At 47.3% G+C, this 20023-nt stretch overlaps 1 protein-coding gene across 2 annotated transcripts in view; it reads right to left on the minus strand.

The window, feature by feature from the left end:
* SLC2A13 (solute carrier family 2 member 13) overlaps positions 1-20023 on the minus strand; it is a 118100-nt gene that overhangs the window by 71925 nt on the left and 26152 nt on the right. For both annotated transcript variants that reach the window (XM_055118107.1, XM_055118108.1), the window contains exon 3: positions 5493-5701. In XM_055118107.1, coding sequence (XP_054974082.1) covers positions 5493-5701 — 209 coding nt within the window. The remainder of the gene's footprint in view (positions 1-5492; positions 5702-20023) is intronic.

Genomic DNA, 20023 nt, shown 5'->3' on the forward strand with positions numbered 1-20023 from the left:
ACTCCATTTTGGTCCAGAGTGGTCATTTCCAACTACCAGGTCACAGTGGTCCCTTCTCTGTCATAACTGCACTACCCCTTCCTGTTTGTGGCAAGTTTCCTACCAGGGATCAGTCCTCCCGGCCTTGCTTCTGCTGCCTTTGGGTATTACTTACATTCTATTTTTTCAATGAGTGCAATCATTCTGTCCTGTCCCTCTCCTTCTTCCCTCAGCACAATACTCTCCATTCCCATCCACGCATAAGCAAATTTCATGACTTCATTTTTCCTAATAGTAGTGTTCCACTGTGTAGATGTACCATACTTTCTTCTTTTTTAAATTTTATTTTACAAAGTAGTTCACAATATTTGATCACATTTAATATTCAAACACTAATCCCACCACCATGACACCTTCCCGCCACCATATTTCAGGTATTTCCATCCTGAACCCCAATCCCTGTCCCAAAGCAGAACCAAAATAGTATATTTTGTATTGTTTGTTAAGAAAAACCATTGAAGATGCTACAAAAAAATATCCTTAGAGGAAAGAGTGTGAAGATTGTTGCATTTCACCCAGAGGCTATCAAGCACTTCTATAAGAGATGACTCTTAACATGTTAAAGCCCTGTGTGCTTTTATATATATCTGTAAAAAAAAATTTCCAAGATTGGTTGCCTCCTACTTCGAACCCCATCAATGTGGTGCAGTACTTCTGGAGTGTGGGAGAGTGTGTACTATGGAGTGTCCAGGAACAGGGTCACTCCTGGGTGAGGCTCGGCCTGAGCATGTGAGGAGTGGCAGTGAGCACGGCGGCTGTTGGGTTCTGGAGGTTTTCAGCTGCCGGGGCTGGGCCCTTGGGGTGGGGAAGGGTCTCACCACCCCCCTCCGGGGTGCCCTGAGTGAACAGCCCCACGCGGGGTCTGGTGGCATGATTATGTGCCATACTTTCTTTATCCAGCCGTCTGTTCCTGGCCACCGGGTGGGTTCCAGACTCTGGCTCTCGTGAACAGTGCTCCTTGAACAAAGGAGTGCAGATGGCTTTTCTGCATTTCAGTTTTGGGCCCTCAGAGCACATTCCCAGGATCAGTATTGCTCAGTTTCTAGTTTTTTGAGGAATCTTTTCCAGAAAGGCTAGACCAATCAGCATTCCCACCGGCAGAAAATGTGAGTCCCTTTCTTTCCGCATCCATGACAGCAGCTCTGGTTGTTCTTGCACCTTTAATGTGTGCCAGTCTTTGTGACACGAGAAGGCAGCATATCGTTGTGTTGATTTGCATCTCCCTGAGTAAGCAGTGATGCAGAGCACTTTTTCATGTGTCTTTGGGCCATTTGCATTTCTTCTTTGAGGAAATTTCTGTTCATCTCTTCTCCCAATTTTTGATGGGGTTGGATGTTTTTTTCTTGTAAAGTTCTACTAGTGCCATATATATTACTGGTGATATACATATATATGCATATATATATTACATATTGGACATTAACCCCTTATCAGATGAGTGTTGGGTAAATAATTTTTTAAATCCGTGGGCTATCTTTGTATTCTGGTCATTGTTTGTTTTAATGTGTAGGAGCTTCTCAGTTTAATGCAGTCCCGTTTGTTTATCTTTGCTTCCAAATGCTTGGTCAGTGGTGTTTCATCCTTGAAGATGCCTTTAGAGGCAAGTCTCGAAGACCTCTGTCTACCGTTTTCCTCTATGTATCTTGTGGATTGACGTCTGATATTAAAATCTTGAATCCATTTGGACTTGATTTTTGTGCATGGTGTTAGAAAGAAGTCTGAATTTATTTCGTTGCCTGGAGCTGACCAATTTTCCCCGCACCACTGAAGACGTCTTCCTCAGTAGGCAATGTCCTCATTTGTTTCCATGAATCTTCATTTCCTCTCTGATTTCCTCTCTCACCCACTGTTGTTCAGTTAAAAACTATTTAATTTCCAGGTGTTTGAGCTATTTCTCCATTTCAGTTTGTGATTTCTAACTTTCAGCACATCGTGGTCTAAGAAACAGTTGATATGATTTTCATGCACTTAGCTTTGTGGAGCTGTTTTGTGTCCCTGCGTGTGGTCTACCTTGGAGAACGTCCATGTGCACTGGAGAAGGTTGTATATTCAGTTCTGGGGGAGGAAGAGCCCTATGTATATCAACTACATTCCTCTTTTATTTCTTCCTCCAAACCAAGTATTCCTTATTGAGCTTTAGTCAACTGATCTGTCAAGAGGTGAGAGACGAGTGCTGAAGTCTCCAACTGCTATTGTGTTACCCGCTGTGCTATCTCTCCAGCCCCTGTTGTAAGTATTTTGCTGGTCCTTCTATAGGTGCATATACACTTAGAAGTGTTAGTTTTTCCTGATGTACGTACCCTTTGGGGCTGGAGCTATAGCGCAGCGGGTAAGGCGTTCGCCTTGCACGTGGTCGACCTGGGTTTAATTCCTCTGCCCCTCTCAGAGAGCCCGGCAAGCTACCAAGAGTATCTCGCCTGCATGGTAGAGCCTGGCAAACTACCCATGGTGTATTCAATATGCCAAAAACAGTAACAAGTCTCACAATGGAGACGTTACTGGTGCCCGGTAGAGCAAATTGATGAGCAACGGGATGACAGTGACAGTGACATACCCCTTGATTATTAAGAAATGACCTTCACTGCTTCTTATGTTTTTTCAGCCTGAAGTCTATGTCATCTGATGCCATATGCTCACGTTGGCCTTATGAGGGGGTGTTTGCTGGAAGAATTGTCTTTCAACCTGTGAATTTGCTCTGACAGTTCAGATGTGTTTCTTGCATCGGCATAGTATCAGATTCAATTTTCTTATCCTGCCACTGTGTCTCTTAAGTGGTTTGAGTCTATGAAGTTCCTCAGTTGTTTACCCAGGAAGTTGTGTACTCTTCCTTCAACTCTGTATGAGAGTCTGGCTGGGTAAAATATTCTTGGTCAGGCATTCACTTCCTTGAGTTTATTTCTATGTTTTTATTTTTAATTTAATTTTTATAAAGTTGTCCACAATAATTTATTACATTTAATATTTGAACACCAACTGCACCACCATTACACCTTCCCACCACCATATTTTGAATGTTTCCACTCCAACACCAAAGCCTGTCCCCAAAGCAGGATCTAAATAATTTAATTTGTATTGCTTGTTATGAATAATCCACTAAAAATGATCCAAAAAAACATCCCTTAGAGGAAAGTGTGTGAAGATTGTCGTATTTTACCTGGAGCCATTAAGCCCTTGTTTAAGAGATTACTAACATGTTGTTAAAGGTTGAGTCTTGTGTGCTTGTATGTATTTTATATATAATATTTTATATTATTTATTTTTATTATTTCTTGTTATTTTAATATTTTATTGTTTATATTATTATAATATTTCCCCCCCAGAGATCAAATATGATGTGCTACTTCTGGTACATCAATGGTGTAGAGTATGAGATGTCACATGGCAGTATTTGTGGCTGCGCACTCCAGGAATTCGAAAATTTTAAATATGGTGATACATCTGAGATTAATTTAATTTTTTTAAAACTGGATGATGACTTTGGGGTCCAGAAGCATCTCTGCTGCATGTTGCTCTTTCCCAAGAGATTTATTTGTGCATTCTGGATCACAGCTGTTAATGAGATTATATGGTGCCACAGGCAATTCGTGCCACAGGCAATTCGTGGTAGCCTGGTAGCACTGCCAGGCTACCAGAAGCACAGGGAGATGGGGGGAGGTTGCCCATTCTGGACTTCGTGCAAGCCTGGAGATTTTGGTCACAAACCTGCATACTTGGGTTTTTCAGCAGACTCACTCATGATTGAGGCTCGTCTGCCTGTGGAGATTGGCCGTGTGCATGGTGGCAACTGAGCCCTGGAGGTTTCTTGGCTGCCAGGGCTCTGTTGGGGCACATTGAGGGGTGCTCCCCTGTCACCCTCTGGTTGCCCCTGATGAGACAGCCTCGCACGGGGTCAGGAGGCATCAATTCAGCATGTTGCTCTCTTCCAAGAGATTTTCTCATTGAGTTTTTCACTGTATCCCACCACCGCCTTTGGGCCTGGAGGGTTTCCCTGGATACATCTGCTGTGGCTCTTGAGGATGCTCCTTTGTGTGCAATTTCCTTCCCTGCTCCTGCTGCTCTCAGCATTCTAGCTCTACGGTTTTCGCCATTCTGATCAGGAAGTGTCTCGGAGTATTTCCATCTGGGTGTCTTTAGCTGGTTCCTCCTGGGCCCCCTTGGGCGCACACACCTCCAGCAGCTCAGAGCAGCCTTCGCCGCTGCTTCATCTGGGCACCAGCGACCAGGAGGCTGTTCCTCTTCAATTCTCCCTAGAGTTTTCTTGTCATCTGCTGGTGTCTTCAGAGGCTTTCTTCCACCTCCTGCTGTCTGGAGATTTCATACACCTTGTCGCGGGTCACTGACTCTGCAGGCAGAAGCTGCCACTCTGCTGCTGAGGCCCTCCCTCCGCAGCTTTCATTTCACTCACCACGGTTTTCAGATCTGCCACTGCTGCTTATAGTTTCCCCACTTCTGCATCATATCGCTTGTGTTTTATTGGTGATGTGTTCATTGTTTCTTCGAGCTCTTTTTACAGCCTCAACACTTCCTCTCTAAGTTCCTTACCAGAGAGGCTACAGAGCTCATTATTACGGGTTGAGTCTCTCAGGCCAGCACCTTCACGGAGTCTGGTGGGTTTCTGAATTGCTTTAGCATCGTGACTTTGCAGTCTGCAGTTTGTGTGTGTGGCTGTTGTGTTGCTGGGTGCCGACAGTGACAGTTAGATGTCTTTGTTTACAGCCCTCCCCTTCCGTAACACTTCTCCTGTGGGGTGCAATCCTGACCTGGGGAGGGGCAAAGGCAGTCCTGAGTAATGCGGGACCCTGACTCCTGAGCTTCCTCGGCTTCCTGGGCCAGGGCTGTGCGGTGGCTTAGCAGCCCTCCCACCCCATCCACTTCGCGGGGGATGGGGGGCGCTCAATCCCGATCCAGGGGCAAAGAGGCTCTCCTGAGTAAAATGCCTGGGCTTCCTCAGGTTTCCACATGTAAACAGACTTCTAAAATAGCCCTGCACATCAAACGGTGGCACTGAGTCTGTCTGATCCAGAGTAAGACAATCACACAAACAGGCAGTGATCCTGTGGTGGCAGAGCCATGGCAGCTGTTTTTCTTCATTTTTTAGAACATCATTATGCTGCTTTCAAAAGTAAAACATGTTTAGCCTGGTTGGTGGCACATATAAAACCTCGTGCTTGGGGCTGGAGGGATAGCACAGCGGGTAGGGCGTTTGCCTTGCACACAGCCAACCCAGGTTCTATTCCCAGCATCCCATATGGTCTCCTGAGCACCGCCAGGGGTAATTCCTGAGTGCATGAGCCAGGAGTAACCCCTGTGCATTGCCAGGTGTGACCCAAAAAGCAAACAAAAGAAAACAAGACCACGTGCTGTGTAGAGACCCAACAGGACTGTGGGCCTGTGGCGTCTCCCTCAACCCACCAGGAAGCCTGAACCCCTTCGGCAGCTAACCCATGGCCTACCTGAGCCGACCTCCTTCTCCTCCTCTTCAATGTTGTTTTTGATGCTGTCATATTCCTCATCTATGGTCTGATTTCCACGCATCTGAGACAGAATCCGGCGGGCCTTTTGAGTCTGTCCTTTCTGAATGAGCCACCGAGGACTTTCAGGTAAAAAGAGGAAGCCAAAGAACTGTATCACAGCAGGAATGGCTGCAAGCCCCAACATGTACCTGCAGAGAAACCCAGGAGTGTTGTCAAGCTCGTCTCAGAAGCATGAGTTTGGAAACAATTTTGTGCCAAACACTTTGGGAACAATACTTAATGCTGACTCTGTCAAAATAATTTCCTTTTTACTGTATATGGCCGAGGGAAAGGACATTTTTATATTGTTGAAACTGAGAGATTTGATTGTTCTCTCATATAAAACTATAGTGAAACAGCATAAAAATCACAATAATCATACGGATGCTGAATCCGACGTGGTAGACGATACCTATTAGATTCCACAGCCCCCAGTTTGAAACGCAGCTGGGCCAAACCCCTGTCCTCTGCTTGAACACATCTCCTGGCCAGAGATACCCTACAGCAGTGATGCTCTGGGTCTCAGCCCAGCCTGGGTGGGCCCACCAAGAACAGACCCAGTTTCCATGGAAACAGAGCCCTGCCTTGTTTCTTACTGAACCTCTGCTCCTAGGTGGGGGCCAGCACCTCACCCTGCTATTCGGGACCACATCCCGAGGGGCAAGCCCAAAGACATCCTGGAAAGCAACTTATCATCCTTAAAATAACCAAAAACTGGGAAAAGCTGCTCAGGCTCCTTCAAGTTATTAGCCACCTCCTCTGAATGCCTATTCTTAACAGATGGCAAAGTGACTCTGTCTCAGGCACTCCGGGACATTCTGACTCCTACAGACGTCTCCAGGTCAACATTTGGATATACATATATATATATATATATATGCATATGTGTGTGTGCACGCATGTGTGAGCACACATATACGTAAATATAAACTTGCACATACACATCTGTATTTATTTTTATGGCACAGGGGATTGAACCAAGGGCCTCTCAAGTGACGCATGTGCTTGTCCCTAAGTCATATCCCTGGTCTGTCTCCATATTTTTAAACTGACAGTTTAAAAAACCACCAGTTTTTTTTCCTTCAATGAGAACTTTTATGAATATAACATATCCTAGCATTTCCTGTTGCTCCAAATTCCTGGGTATGGTCTATAGCAGAGTCGGAAAGCCAATCCCGTACCTAACAACCATGCGGACCCGTCCTCATGAACCAGGGTGCAAACACACTACCCACACACCTCTCACAGATGCTGTCCTAAGAACTGCCAGACCAAAGCACAGGCCTGAAGAGTTCAGGGATACAATTCGTGAAATATGGTCACCATTTACCAGACAACTCCATTTCTAAAAAGGCCAAAACATAATAATGCAACATGGGGATTGCACCTCCTACTCCGAAGAGTAGCTAAAACTATACTGTCACTGTCATCCCATTGCTCATCGGTTTGCTCTAGCGGGCACCAGTAACATCTCCAATTTGAGACTTGTTGTTTCTGAAACATGCTTCACTGCAATTCTGCAAACATCTCACAGAAGCACCTTGCAGTGTTCAAACCTTTGTCATTCCACACAGGACCAGGCCTCTCCTGAAGAGGGCACATCTGATCCCAATTCACCAGATCTCTCTCTCTCTCTCTCTCTCTCTCTCTCTCTCTCTCTTTTTCTCTGTCTGTCTGTCTGTCTGTCTCTCTCTCTCTCTCTCTCTCACACACACACACACACACACACACACACACACACAAAATGACCTCCTGCCTCACAAAATCTTCCTGAAAATGTACATTCTTTTACTGAAATGCATGAAAGTTTTATCACAATATCTCCTCTTAAAGTTAAGACACTTAAAGTTTAACCTGTATTGTAATTACTTATAAAAAAAGAATTAGAGGTAAAAGCAGGACTGGGAAAGGATGAGCCTTCTCACTCCTCCCACCTTCCTTCTCTCCTCCGGCCCTATAGCCCAGGGGACGAGAAAACTTCAAGGGCGCACTTGAAATAAATGTGGAGACAGTCTCACTGGCAGGCCCCTCGAGGTCCACTTTAATTTCCAAAACACATTTTTTAAAAGACTTTATTTAGACACTGTGATTTACAAATCTGTTCATAATATAGTTGTTTCAGGCATTCAGTGTTCCAGCCCCTACACCAGTGTGGCCTTCTCCCACCCGCCTCCAGTCCCCCAAGCTTGCCCCTTTAGCAGACACAAAATAACATTTTATATTGCTTGTCACAACAAAATGGCTAATGGAATTATCAAAAGATACTTCAATAAAAGCAAACATGTGAACACTGTTAGTCTCACAATGGTGCTATTAAAGCCACAGTCTGAGGGTTCCTAGGCCGTGTGTTGCTAGCCGGGCCTTCTGGGCTACTGGTCTGTGTGCCGAGCTGAGTTGGCTTCTGGGCCACTTTCCCGTCTAATTTGGTGTGTTTTGCTGGGCTGTCGGTACCGTGGAATTCGGAGGGTTCACACGGCCACACCTGTAGCTACATGCTCCAGGGCCTACAGACTTGGTGGGTGAGTTTCAGGGGCTTGGCTGGGCTTGAATCTCTTCTGACGTTAGTGGAGAGGCTTGTGAGGATGGGCTGCAGTTTACACGGTGGCCGCTGGGGCTTCCGGCAGTCTGGGGGGCAGGGGAAGGCTGCCCACCCCACTCTTCAGCCTGAAAACCATGGACCTGGAAGTTTCGTCAGCTTGGCATCTCTGCAGAGACAAGCCGTGAAGCAGAGGCGCTGGGCATTTGCACGGCAGAACTGCTGGGTGTGAGTGGATGCCGGGGCTTTGACAGGGCAGGCCTCACCCCCCGGCCTCCCGAGGGTGCCGCAGCATTTCCAACCCGAAGACCAGTTACCCTGAGTTTCCGCAGCTGGCCTTGGCGTGCATCCTCTCTGAGTCGTGAGGCTGGGACACTGTTCACAGGGCAGAGGCTGTGGGTGGTGGGCGTGGGGCTGGGGCCTCTGGCAGTAGGGGACACAGGGAGACGGTCTCCAAGAAGACCCCAGAGTTTTCAGCCCCCAAGTCGGTGTACCTGGAAGTTACATCAGCTTGGCATCTGTAAGGATCAGCTGTGAAGCAGCGAAGTTGGGCGTTTGCCTGGGGGTGGCTGCAGGGCCTGGGTGCACTGTGGGGGGGCACAGGTGCACTGGGGGGGCACAGGTGCACTGTGGGGGGGCACAGGTGCACTGCGGGGGAGCACAGGTGCACTGGGGGGGAGGGGGCACAGGTGCACTGCTGGGGGGGAGGTACAGGTGCACTGCGGGGGGAGGGGGCACAGGAGCACTGCGGTGGGGAGGGGGCACAGGTGCACTGGGGGGGCACAGTGAACTGTGGGGGGAGGGGACACAGGTGCACTGGGGGGGGCACAGTGAACTGTGGGGGGAGGGGACACAGGTGCACTGCGGGGGCTTCAGCAGGGCAGGAACTCAGTCCACCCCCTCCTGAGGAGGCCCCAGAAAACAAAACATTTTAATTAAAAGAATACAGGAAGAAAGTGAAAAAAAGGAAAAAGAAAAAGTGCAAATGTTTGGGGTTTTGTTTTGTTTTGTTTTGTTTTTAATTTTTTAAATTTTATTGAATCACCGTGAGATAGTTACAAGCTTTCATGTTTGGGTTACAATCTCACAATGATCAAACACCCATCCCTCCACCAGTGCACATTCCCCACTCACTAGCTGGCCCCTTCCTCCGCTCATCCTCCTTCCTGTGCCAGATACTAGAACCGTCACGAGACCCTGCATCCCCCGGGCTGTGCTCCCAGGCTGAGAACCGGAACAGCCCTCTCTAAGCTGGACACAGAGAAACTTGGAGGCCAGGCAGGACATAGCACAGCTGGTCACTGCCTTCCCTACTTGCTAACACAGAGGTGGGGTGCCAGAGTCAACAAGCAGGTTATTCTCTGGTACTGCACTGGTGACAGGCAGGGAAGTCCACCTGCAGGACATATTCAGCTGGACTCAGAATCCCTCAGAGAAGCAGCGAGAGGAGCAGGCGAGAGGCACCTGCTCCACGCCACGGGCTGTCCAACCTTCAGTGTGCCCAGCCCTGTTCAAACCCACCTGCCCTGCTGTCTGAGCTCTCACGTGACAGACACTGGTCCTGTCTGCCAAGTGTTCAAGGCCCAGGTGCCACATGCTCTTGAGAGGCCTGAGACACCTAAGCCGTGCATCTCTGAGCTCAAGCAGCCCCTCTTTCTCCCACTTACTTTATTCTTCTTATTATTGTGCCAACTCAGAGTGCTCGGAGCTTAGGAATCAGGGCCCAGGGCTCTGCACTCGGGGGTCACTCCTGGCAGGCTCCGGCGACCACATGGGATGCTGGGGTTGAACTGGGATGGCCACGTGTAGGCAAGCACCTTCCTACTGTCCTGTCTCTCCAGCCCTCATTCTCCGACTGCAAACACAGAGGGGCGCATAGGTGGCACCCTGGCTCCCGAAACAGTCCACACGGAGCATCAGCAAATGTTTACTGCTAATCTGGCGGGGTTTACAAAGGGGATATAACCACCACCGCCTCATGTTATGGACGTCATGTAAAGGCATCTGGGCCAGGGGCTTACACCCATCAACCCAACCTTGCACCCGTCACCCCAACCAAGCGTCCCCTGCCACAGGGTGCACAGTTCCTATGTGCCAGAGGGAGCAGGCGGCACCCTTTACACCAAAAAATAGGAAAGCGTTAGCTAAGAGAAATATCTTGTTTGCACTGAACACTGTCAAGCTAAGTTTTATTTCTTTGACAGAGAGGAAGGACACAGGAGATAAGAAAGAAGACAGTTTATAAACGGGAGCAAAAACGCCCATGCCCAAGCGCCTACCATGTAAGCCCATCCACTGACACTATTCCAGAGACTCAAAAACAAGTCTCAAAAGAAGGCACCTCGCCGCAAGGTTTCCTCGGACACCTGTTCCACCTCAGACCTCCAGGTGCTCTGGGGGTGGGGGCGTCAGCTCCTCCCAAACAAAGCCCCGGCAGCGGCTCCCACACCCCACAGCCACCGCCAGGCCTCTGGCCAGATCCGCCACCTCAGGACTGAGTTCCACAGAGAACCAACCAACCCTGCCGGAAACTTCAGGCACGCAGGTCGTGGTGGCTGAAGGCGCCAGCTTCCTCAGAGTCTGGACGGGTGGCCGTCCCCTAGCCCAGCCCTGCCTCGGGGAGACCAGGCAGCCATGTCCACACCCGCTCTCACCACACTCTCTCTCCACTCACTTACCAGCCTTGCTCTAGACTTGTCGGTAAATGAAAGAGATCGCCTACCACAAGGTCTCCTGGATACTGCTCCCGGCTGAGGCCTCAGGGTGCTCCCAGAGAGAGGCAGGCCAGTGACCACCCCGCCAGGCCCAGCAGCTGCCCCATGCCCCAAAGCCACGCCAAGCCTCTGGTCAGACTGCCCAGCTTTTATTCTGATTTTCGGAGCGACCTCTCCACAATCTACAACACCGACATCCCGGTAGTAGTAACACTGACCTGTAACATTGCAGCCAACCAATCTCGATTAACAAAACCCTTAGCACTGAAGGCTTAGCTTTCAACAACAGCTTAATAAACCCAGACAAGGACTTAATCTCTCCATGGTGAGATACAACAATTTTCTTCTATGGAAATATATTTTAATGATCCCATTAGCCATTTAATGGTAACAAGCAATATAAAGTAATTATTGTGGGCTTGCCTGGGGGGCACTTGGGGGGTGGCTGGGAAAGTGGAGACAATGGCGATGGAAGGTGGCAGTGGTGGTGGGACTTGTGTTAGAATACAGAAAGCCTGTAACAAATCTTTGTAAACCAGGCGGTGTTTAAGTGGGGGGCGGGGGGAACAAAAATAGGAGCAAAACTGTCTGTTTCAAGATGCGGTGACTTTAAGACGCTCTCCGAGAGGCCCCAGTGAACTAAAGATGCGATCCTCATTTTTTTTCCCCAATCTCTGCCTCCTCCTGCCCCCACCAGGAACTGTACCCAGGTGAGGGAGGGCATCACGTCCTCTGTGTTCATTTCTTATTTCTATTCCCCTCTAGTTCTTCTGCCTCAGAATCCCAAACCAGATGAACACGCCTTGCAGACGGTGCAGAGCTCTGTGATGGATGGTTTTAATTGCAGTAGGGCGTTGCAGGAAGCCCTCGGAGCCAGGCTCTGCTCCAAAATGGCCCATTACAAAACTGCAGAGCTATGCAGGGCGCCTCAGCTCAGCTCTGTGGAACCCCCAGTAAGCACACAGGTGCTTATACACCACCATCACCGAGCTGATGTCCTCCTAGTTGTTTCATACACTATAATTTCCTATTCTCTCCCAAACTCACATAGTCAAAAGGAATAATTTTTAAATAAAACCTCTACTCCATTTCCTAATTACTATCTTGAATATACACTAATGTATACTTATTAACAACAGCATCCTTGCTAAGAAATCAAACACAATTTTTTTCCTTAAAACACTAATATTAGCTGGATAACCATCTCTGAAGCTTTGGACTGGGTACAACTGGGTTTTTACCAATATTGTCTACTAATACCTAAACACCGTCTTATAATAAACAGAAAAGAATCAAGATAAAATTGAAGCTCTGATATAAGATCCAGCCTTGGTCTTCTGGTTTGCATTCTGTTCACGCCCACTGCTGTCGAGTTACAGATCGTGTCTGTGTTAGATTAAGTCAGACCATCACACACAGTAATGCTATGCTTTCTTTTCGAAACTCCAGTTCCAAACCGACATCCTCTCACATATAACTATAAGATAATTTTCTCTGAAATCAAAATGATTAGCAGTTTATCCTATATCTAATAAAGTCTTTAATAAGTCACTGAAAGCATTTTGACTATGTCTGGAAAGCTAAGACTGAAATTCTTGTGATCTCTCTGAGATCTACTGAACACTACCAACAACATCTCCTGAGAGTGTATTAAAGCTCTGAGCCAACCACTGAAGATCAGGAATGAACGCAGATAGTACTGAATAAATAATCCCAGATACCCGCCCCAGAAACTGCCTGTGACATTTATTATTATTTCCCTGGTTAGGGCAGGGAAACACTCTCTTAAAAAGGCAGAAGCCCTGCTCTTCACACCACATCCGAGAACACTGTAGCTTCAGCCCCAGCTGGAGCCAAGCAGCCGCACTGGTCTGCACTCCTGCACACTCCGGCCATTCTCTGTGAACACCTTAATTACCGTGAGACTTCTACCCCGGTCTACAGAAAAATGGTGATACCATCAAAAACAAAACATTGTTTTGATAGTCAACAAACAAGCTATGATTCTTATTCTATATTTCTACTTAATGTCAAAATTCAGATGCCAAAAATTAACACTATGTTTAGCCACCAATTCCAGTTACAATGACCCTAACCGTGAGAGAGATTCCAGTTACAGTGACCCTACCCGTGAGAGAGATTCCAGTTACAGTGACCCTAACCGTGAGAGAGATCCCAGTTACAGTGACCCTACCCGTGAGAGAGATCACTCTGGGTCTGTCACTGCTCTTCTGGCCTCACTCAGGGTATCTTCCAGTCCCTTCCATGCTGCTGCAAATTGCATGATTCTTTCTTTCTTAGAGCTGCACAGTATTCCACTGTGTGTGTGTGTGTGTGTGTGTGTGTGTGTGTGTATCTCACAACTTCTTGATCCATTCATCTATAATTGGGCTTTTGGGTTGTTTCCATATCTTGGCTATTGTACTAAACGAGGCAATGAGTATAGGTGTGCTTATAGCCTTTCAAATTAATGCTTTTGTATTTGGGGGATAGATGCCAAGAAGAGGTATCACTGTCTGATACTTCTCTTCCATTTTTTTCCTGGTTAGAACTCTATATTGCTTCCATAGAAGCTAAATCAGATGACACCCCCAGCAACAGGACATGAGGGTCCTTTCTCATCACAACCCTCCAATACCAGCTTTCCTCAAACTTTTAGGTATGTGTCCTCACAGAGGTGAGATGATTTGCATTGCCCTAATCATGAGTGACAGTGAACGCTTCTTCTACAGCTGATGGTCAACCACATGTCTTCTTCGGGAAAGTGTCTGTTCATCTCCTGGCTTCTTCTGTGGATGGGATCATTTTATATTTTTGTTGTTGAGTTTTATGAGTGCTTATAGATCTTGGACATCAATTTCTTATCAGATATATTGTATACAAATATTTTCTCCTGTTCAGTGGGTTTCTTTTCATTACAGTTTGAGTTTCTTTCACTACAGTATTCTTTCACTATGCAGAAGCTTTTTAATGTGATATAGTCCCATTCTAAAAGTTTCTTTGTTGCCTTTGCCACTGCAGTCATCTGGCTGAAGACTCCTGCAGTCAACTTCCTGGAGAGTTATGTCGATGTTTTCTTCAATTCAGTTTACGGTTTAAACCTGAGATTTTTAATCCACTTGAAGCTTACATTTATGAATGGTGTGAAGTATGGGTCTAACTTCATTTTTTTTTACATGTGGCTATTCATCAAAACTAATTTCTAATTTTCCTTCTGCTTTCTCCGTGGATGTATTTGTTATTGAGAACACAATGTTCTGATTTTTAAATACCTGAAGCTTTTCGATCTTACTGCTCTGTTTTGATTCTGTTCAGGTGACAGAGTCTATGAGATTTCATTTTCTAAGACTCATTTTTGGTCGAGGATGTGGTCACTCTCGGTGAATGCAGGAGTTTAAACAGGATGTCTGCTGGTGATCACTAAGCTGTCCAATCTGACAGAATGACTGGCTTCAGACAGCCTTCTTTTTGTGTTAGTTGTCCTTTCAGTTGCTAAGAGAGTTAACACTTACTTTTCACGCCTGTGTTCTCCAGAGAACTATATCTCGCTTGCTTGTCTCTTTCCTTTGCTTGCCAATTTTTCCTCTGGAGAAGCCAGTGTTCTTTCTTGAACACATACTTCTCTCTTATCACATCTTTGCAAATAAGTTTCAATAAAAACTATTTTGTTTCACCAAAAAACAAAACAAAACAAAACAAAAAGACCAAGAGCAAAAAGTTCTCCAAATACAGCCCTGCATTGACTTTCTTCCTGTAGTTCAGTATAGAAATTTTATTGTAAACTATGCAGAAAGGCTATCATTTCTGCCCCTTTCAATGAACAGAGGTGCACACGATCACATTCACCTTCAAAGTGGGCATGATAAGGACGAAAGGGGAACAGGCAGAGTGAAATCAGGAACGTGATCCCAGGAAATCCCGTGTGGAATGTCAGAGGATGAGTCCGGCCCAGACGGCCTGGACTGTGCTGATAGCAGGATGACTAAGCAATCAGGAGACAATCATCTTCCCCTGCCTCAATGATCCATATTCTTGGAAGAAAATAAAGTGCTTATCCACCACTCCCACCCCTTTGTTTAAAAATATCTGAGGGGAAAGACTGCCTTTCTCCAGAACCTCCTTTAGGAGACCATGCCATAATCTGGGGGATTCCTTGCATTCCTTTCCCTTCACTTAAATCAAGTCTTTTCTGAACTCAGTCACTGGATTCTGGCCCCCTGCTTTCACTCAGTCCTGGCTGCACGAGGACAAGAGCCTGCTCTAAAGGAGGCTGAGCACCGTGAGGCCTGCGGGTGACATGAATATGACATCGAAGGAGAGAACGCAGACACCAAACTCACTTCCTACAGAGAAAACAAAATCCTCCTCATGAAGAAACTCAGAAAAGCAACAGTATCCCTGCAGGAGGAAAATTAACTAGAGGGAACTAGCAGTCTGAAGCTTTAGTAAGAAACAGAAAGGGCCAGGGTGTGAAGGTAGAATGTCCTAGAACCCAGTGTTTCCGGTGCCGGTCCCCAGGTGGTGTATGTGAAGTGGGGAGGGGAGAGGCAGCAGCTCAAGAGAGAACTCTACCGCTTTTGTCTGCACCGGGGAAGTGCCTGGGAGATCTGGGGCTGATGGACGTCTGCCGTGAGCCATGCACGGCACAGACCTACATCCCGCCAGCCCACGGGGTAGCGGCCACGCCGCACCTGCAGTCCGCTTGTCCAGCACAACATGGGAGATGACCCCCGCCACTCCATTCTCAGGGAGCCGTGGACGTGAGCTGGAGCAAGGAACTGCTCCTTGCAGGAAAGGAGCGCCAGCCCCCGTCTTCCCCAGGCCTTGCGAGCAGCTGCCTTCCCTTTCAGAGAGAGAGAAAGAGTGACGCCTAGCAGGGTTTCACTGTGGGATTAAAAAGCAGAGATGGGTGACGAAAGTACTCAGGAGAGAGACACAGACTTTCCTCAGAGTGGAGGGAGACAGACAGACACTCAAGGAGGCAAGTGGGGAGGAGAGACAGCAGCACAGCGGGCAGGGCAATCTGCCCCCCGGAGGCCAGCACAGGTTGGACCCTCAGCATCCCAAACGGTCCCCCGAGCACCACCAGCGTGATTCCTAAGTGGAGACCCCCAGGAGCAATCCCTGAACACGCCGGGTGTGAACCCCACCCCCAACGCATGGAAGGGTAAGAGGGCATATCTCAAGGGGGAGAATGGGCAGCATGAACACAGGCAGCAAACGCTCCGGCAGCACGGGAACCAGCAATGCGGGCACTGACAGCAAGCGAGTTGCCACATGTGTGCAACACACACGTGCCCCTTCCTCCGTCCGTTCACTTTACACCCACCTTCCCAAACCGCCCACAGAGCTGCTAGAGGGCTGCCAAGGTCTTCCTTTGCTGTTCCCCTGGCCTTAATCCAGAGGTGCACCCTCTCCCCAGGGAGACGTCTTAAGCCAGGCCTGCTGCTTCTCAATGACCAAAAACCAACTCAAAATCAAATGTGTTGTGAATTCAAGGTATATCAGGGCTTGCTGGGTTGCATTTCCTGCACCCTTGAGGAACTAATCAATGGGCTCAAAGACAGAAACCTTGATATGACCCTCACTGAGGAAAAGGGAGAAATAGGATCTTTTAAAATAAAGAAACACAGGGAGTGATCCAATCACCCCAGGAACAGCCATGTAAGGAAGATAAAGGGTGCCCAGGGAGAGAGCAAGGGGACAGCAGGAAGCAAAGTCCTTGTATTAAGAAACAGACCTTTCCTCTCTTCATCATCTTCCATTTTCCCCGAGAGCATAAATGTGGAGCCGTAGAGTTTCACTGGCACAAGATCAACCTGCACATGGGAGGCTCTGTGCAGAACCAACAGGACAGGTTTCCAGTTTCTTCACGCAAAACGCTAGTGTGCATTCTTTCCAAGAGAAATCTGCAGCAAATACTCCGGACTGTTCTCTACAGAAGAAAGCACCACGGCCAACCAGGAGAAATTCAAAAGAACTCATCAACTGAGACAGAGATGTGCTGAAAATTTCAGGTACACTGGATCTCTGTTGGCTGAACGCTCTGGCATTCTTGGATCTGGAGCGGGTGCCCTCCCCGTACTGCTGGTACACGTGGCGCCACACGCATGCTCCACCCCTGCTGCCAGGTAAGCTCACTACCCAGTTACATGTTCTAAATTCTGTGAACATCTCCAAACTCTACGATACTAACATCCCAGCAGGACCACGCCAGATGGGATGGGAATGTAACACAGAAGCCAACCAACCTCGACTAACAAAAATTTCAACACAGAAGGCTCAAGTAGCAACAACCAACAGCTCAGCAAACCCTCAGACAGGACCTCATGTTCCCTTAGTGACATACAACAATTTTCACAAGTTTTCTTTTACTAAGTATTTTCTGATCATTCCATTATTTGTTCAGTGGTAAAAACAATATAAAATAAACTATTTGGGCCTGCTATGGGTCAGGCTTGAAGTGCAGTTGGGAAAATGGAGACAATCACAATCGTGGAAGGAAGGTGATAGCGGTGGTGGGACTGGGGTCGGGAGACTGAATGCCCGTAACAAGTACATCAAAAACAACTTTGTAACCCACAGTGTTGAAATAAAATGGGGGAGGGGGTCTGGGGCAAAAAAATAACTTCATGCGTTCAAGTTCCACAGGGCCATCACTGGTGCATCTCTTGCTGATATAGTGGCCAAGCGGCATCAGAAACCTTAACTTAGAAAGGCTCAACAGAAACAAGCTACCAGGACTGCCACGGAGCAAGGGAAGCTCGGCGAGCATCTAGAGAGGCAGCAACGGCTGCTGCTAATGCTCTCACGAAAGCAAAATACCATGGAGTCTGTGAAGCTTTCTGCTCCCTGAACTGGTGGGAAATGCTAAGCTGACAGATCATTATTTTTAATAAAGATCTAACTATAATTAAAAAAATAATGCTTTAAATTTCCCATACCTGAAAGAGACTGAGAGGTGAGCCCACAAAGCCAAATGGTTATACAAATGCCATGTGGTCTGCATCTTATCGATGAAACTTTCAAATACAAAACAATGGAAGAGTGTAACTGTGTCTTTCACAGAGCTGATGATTACAAGGCTCACTTCCCAGGTTAGACCTCTCGGTAGAACCTCTACAGACCAAGAAAGACATGAATGATTCATTCAAAATACTCTAACGCAAAAACTGCCAGCCAACAACACGCTATCCTGGAATATTCTTTTCACCTCTGGGAAGAAATGAAAATTTCCCCAACATAACGGCAAGACCTCCAGAGCAAGAACTGCTAAGAGGATCTCTTCCGTTTGGAAAAATAATTTAGAAAATCTTAAGAAACTCGTTGAGGCAATAAATAGAATCAGGAAACAAATTGTGAAACGGTAATGAGCAAGCCCTCTTTATCAGTAATTATCCTAAATGTCAACGACAGACTGACTGGACGAACTGAAAAAAAAAAGAACCCAAGTGTGGCAGACAGAGACGGGGATGTATATTGAAGAAAACATCGTCTAGAACCTAAATCAGGAAGATATTTGAGACAAGACCCATTTCAGACACCCAACCTGGAAACCGCTGAGATGAGGAATTCCAGGCCCAGAACAAGGCTTCACCATGGGAACAAAGGGCTCTCAGAGCACTGACAGACTCCCGGCCACTCACCCCCGGCAGCCACCCTAGGAACGACCTTGGGTGACAGTCTGGGAAAACCACACATCAACTAATTTGGCAGGCAGAGGAAGAGGTGTGCGTTTACCCACATCTTCCCTGAGATGTGGATTTTCTTACTTTATGGAAACGTACATTTCGGGGAGATGATCCGCAGAATTCTGCTTGGGATGTTTATTTGCTACTTCCATTCCGAAGAAGCGCTCTCTTTCTCTCTCTCTCTCCCCTTCCCTCCCTCCCCCTCCCTCTCTCTCTCCCTCCCTCTCTCCCCTCTTCTTCCCTCTCTCCTTTCTCCCTCCCTCCATCCTTCCATTTTCTGAATAAACTTATCTTACTTCACTATTCTTTTCTGAGAGGGAAAAGCCTTGGGCCTGGAAAGATTGAGGTCTGACTTAGATGGAGAACTGATTTTCCTTTCCTGCCAAGAGCCATTGCTTGGTTCCACGGGTCCCTGAGAAATCAGGTGGCAGAGACTAATTCCCACAAGGCAGACAAATGGAAGCCCGGCACCACGCAACGACCGCCTCATGGAGCTGCTGAGATGTAGGGACTGTGCTGTGCAGAGGCTCATCACCGGGCCTTCCCAGTGCTTCCCGGCTGATGTGGGTGGGTGGAGAGGGAATCGGAGATGCCCTTCTCAAGGCTGCCTCCGCCCTCTCCTTCCCTGGAGGGAGCCACATCTCTCACTGGCAACACCACTCTGCTGAGACTCTTCTCAAGAGACTCATTCAATTTATAAAAGCCAACACAGACTAAAGGGAAACGATGGTAATTCAAGTCACTGAGAATTTTAAAAAATCAGGAACCGATAGGGTTATATAAGTCTCTCACTCCTTCCAAAATTTAACAAAACAAAAATGACAAAAACAATCACTGTATCACTGTCACTGTCATCCCACTGTTCATCGATTTGTTTGAGTGGGTGCCAGTAACGTCTCCATTCGTCACAGCCCTGAGATTTTAGCAGCCTCTCCTTACTCGTCCTTCCAAACAGTGCCATATTGGAGGCTCTTTCAGGGTCAGGGAAATGAGGCCCGTTATTGTTACTGTATTTGGCATATCGAATACACCACGGGGAGCTTGCCAGGCTCTGTCATGTGGGTGGGATACTCTCGGTAGCTGCTGGGCTCTCTCAGAGGTTTGGAGAATGTATATAAAAGAATACAAGCAAGTTAAAACGAAACACATGTGTGTTGCTTTAGGTATATCAGTGGGCTAGACTATAAGGGGTCTCTGGGCTGCATTTGCTTCTAGGAGCTTTGTTTTTCAGTCTCTAGATCTTGGCTGTTGATGGGATTACATGGCACCGAGGGCAGTTTGTGGGTATGACTGCGAAGCTACTGGAAAGTGGGGGAGCTGGGTGGAGGAGGCCAGTCCCAATCTGAGCAGGCTTGGAGATCTCAGCCCCGGGTCCTGCACACCTGGGTTCCTCTCCACACACTCGGACGAGCCTCACGCATGAAGGAACCGGCAGAGACAGACAAAAATAATGACGCAAAAAATGAAACATTTATTAATATACACACTCAATATGGGAGTAGTACATATATAAAGTGGCTATTAACAGGC

Source organism: Sorex araneus, chromosome 10 (genome assembly GCF_027595985.1).
Source record: "Sorex araneus isolate mSorAra2 chromosome 10, mSorAra2.pri, whole genome shotgun sequence".
NCBI classification, from domain to species: domain Eukaryota; kingdom Metazoa; phylum Chordata; class Mammalia; order Eulipotyphla; family Soricidae; genus Sorex; species Sorex araneus.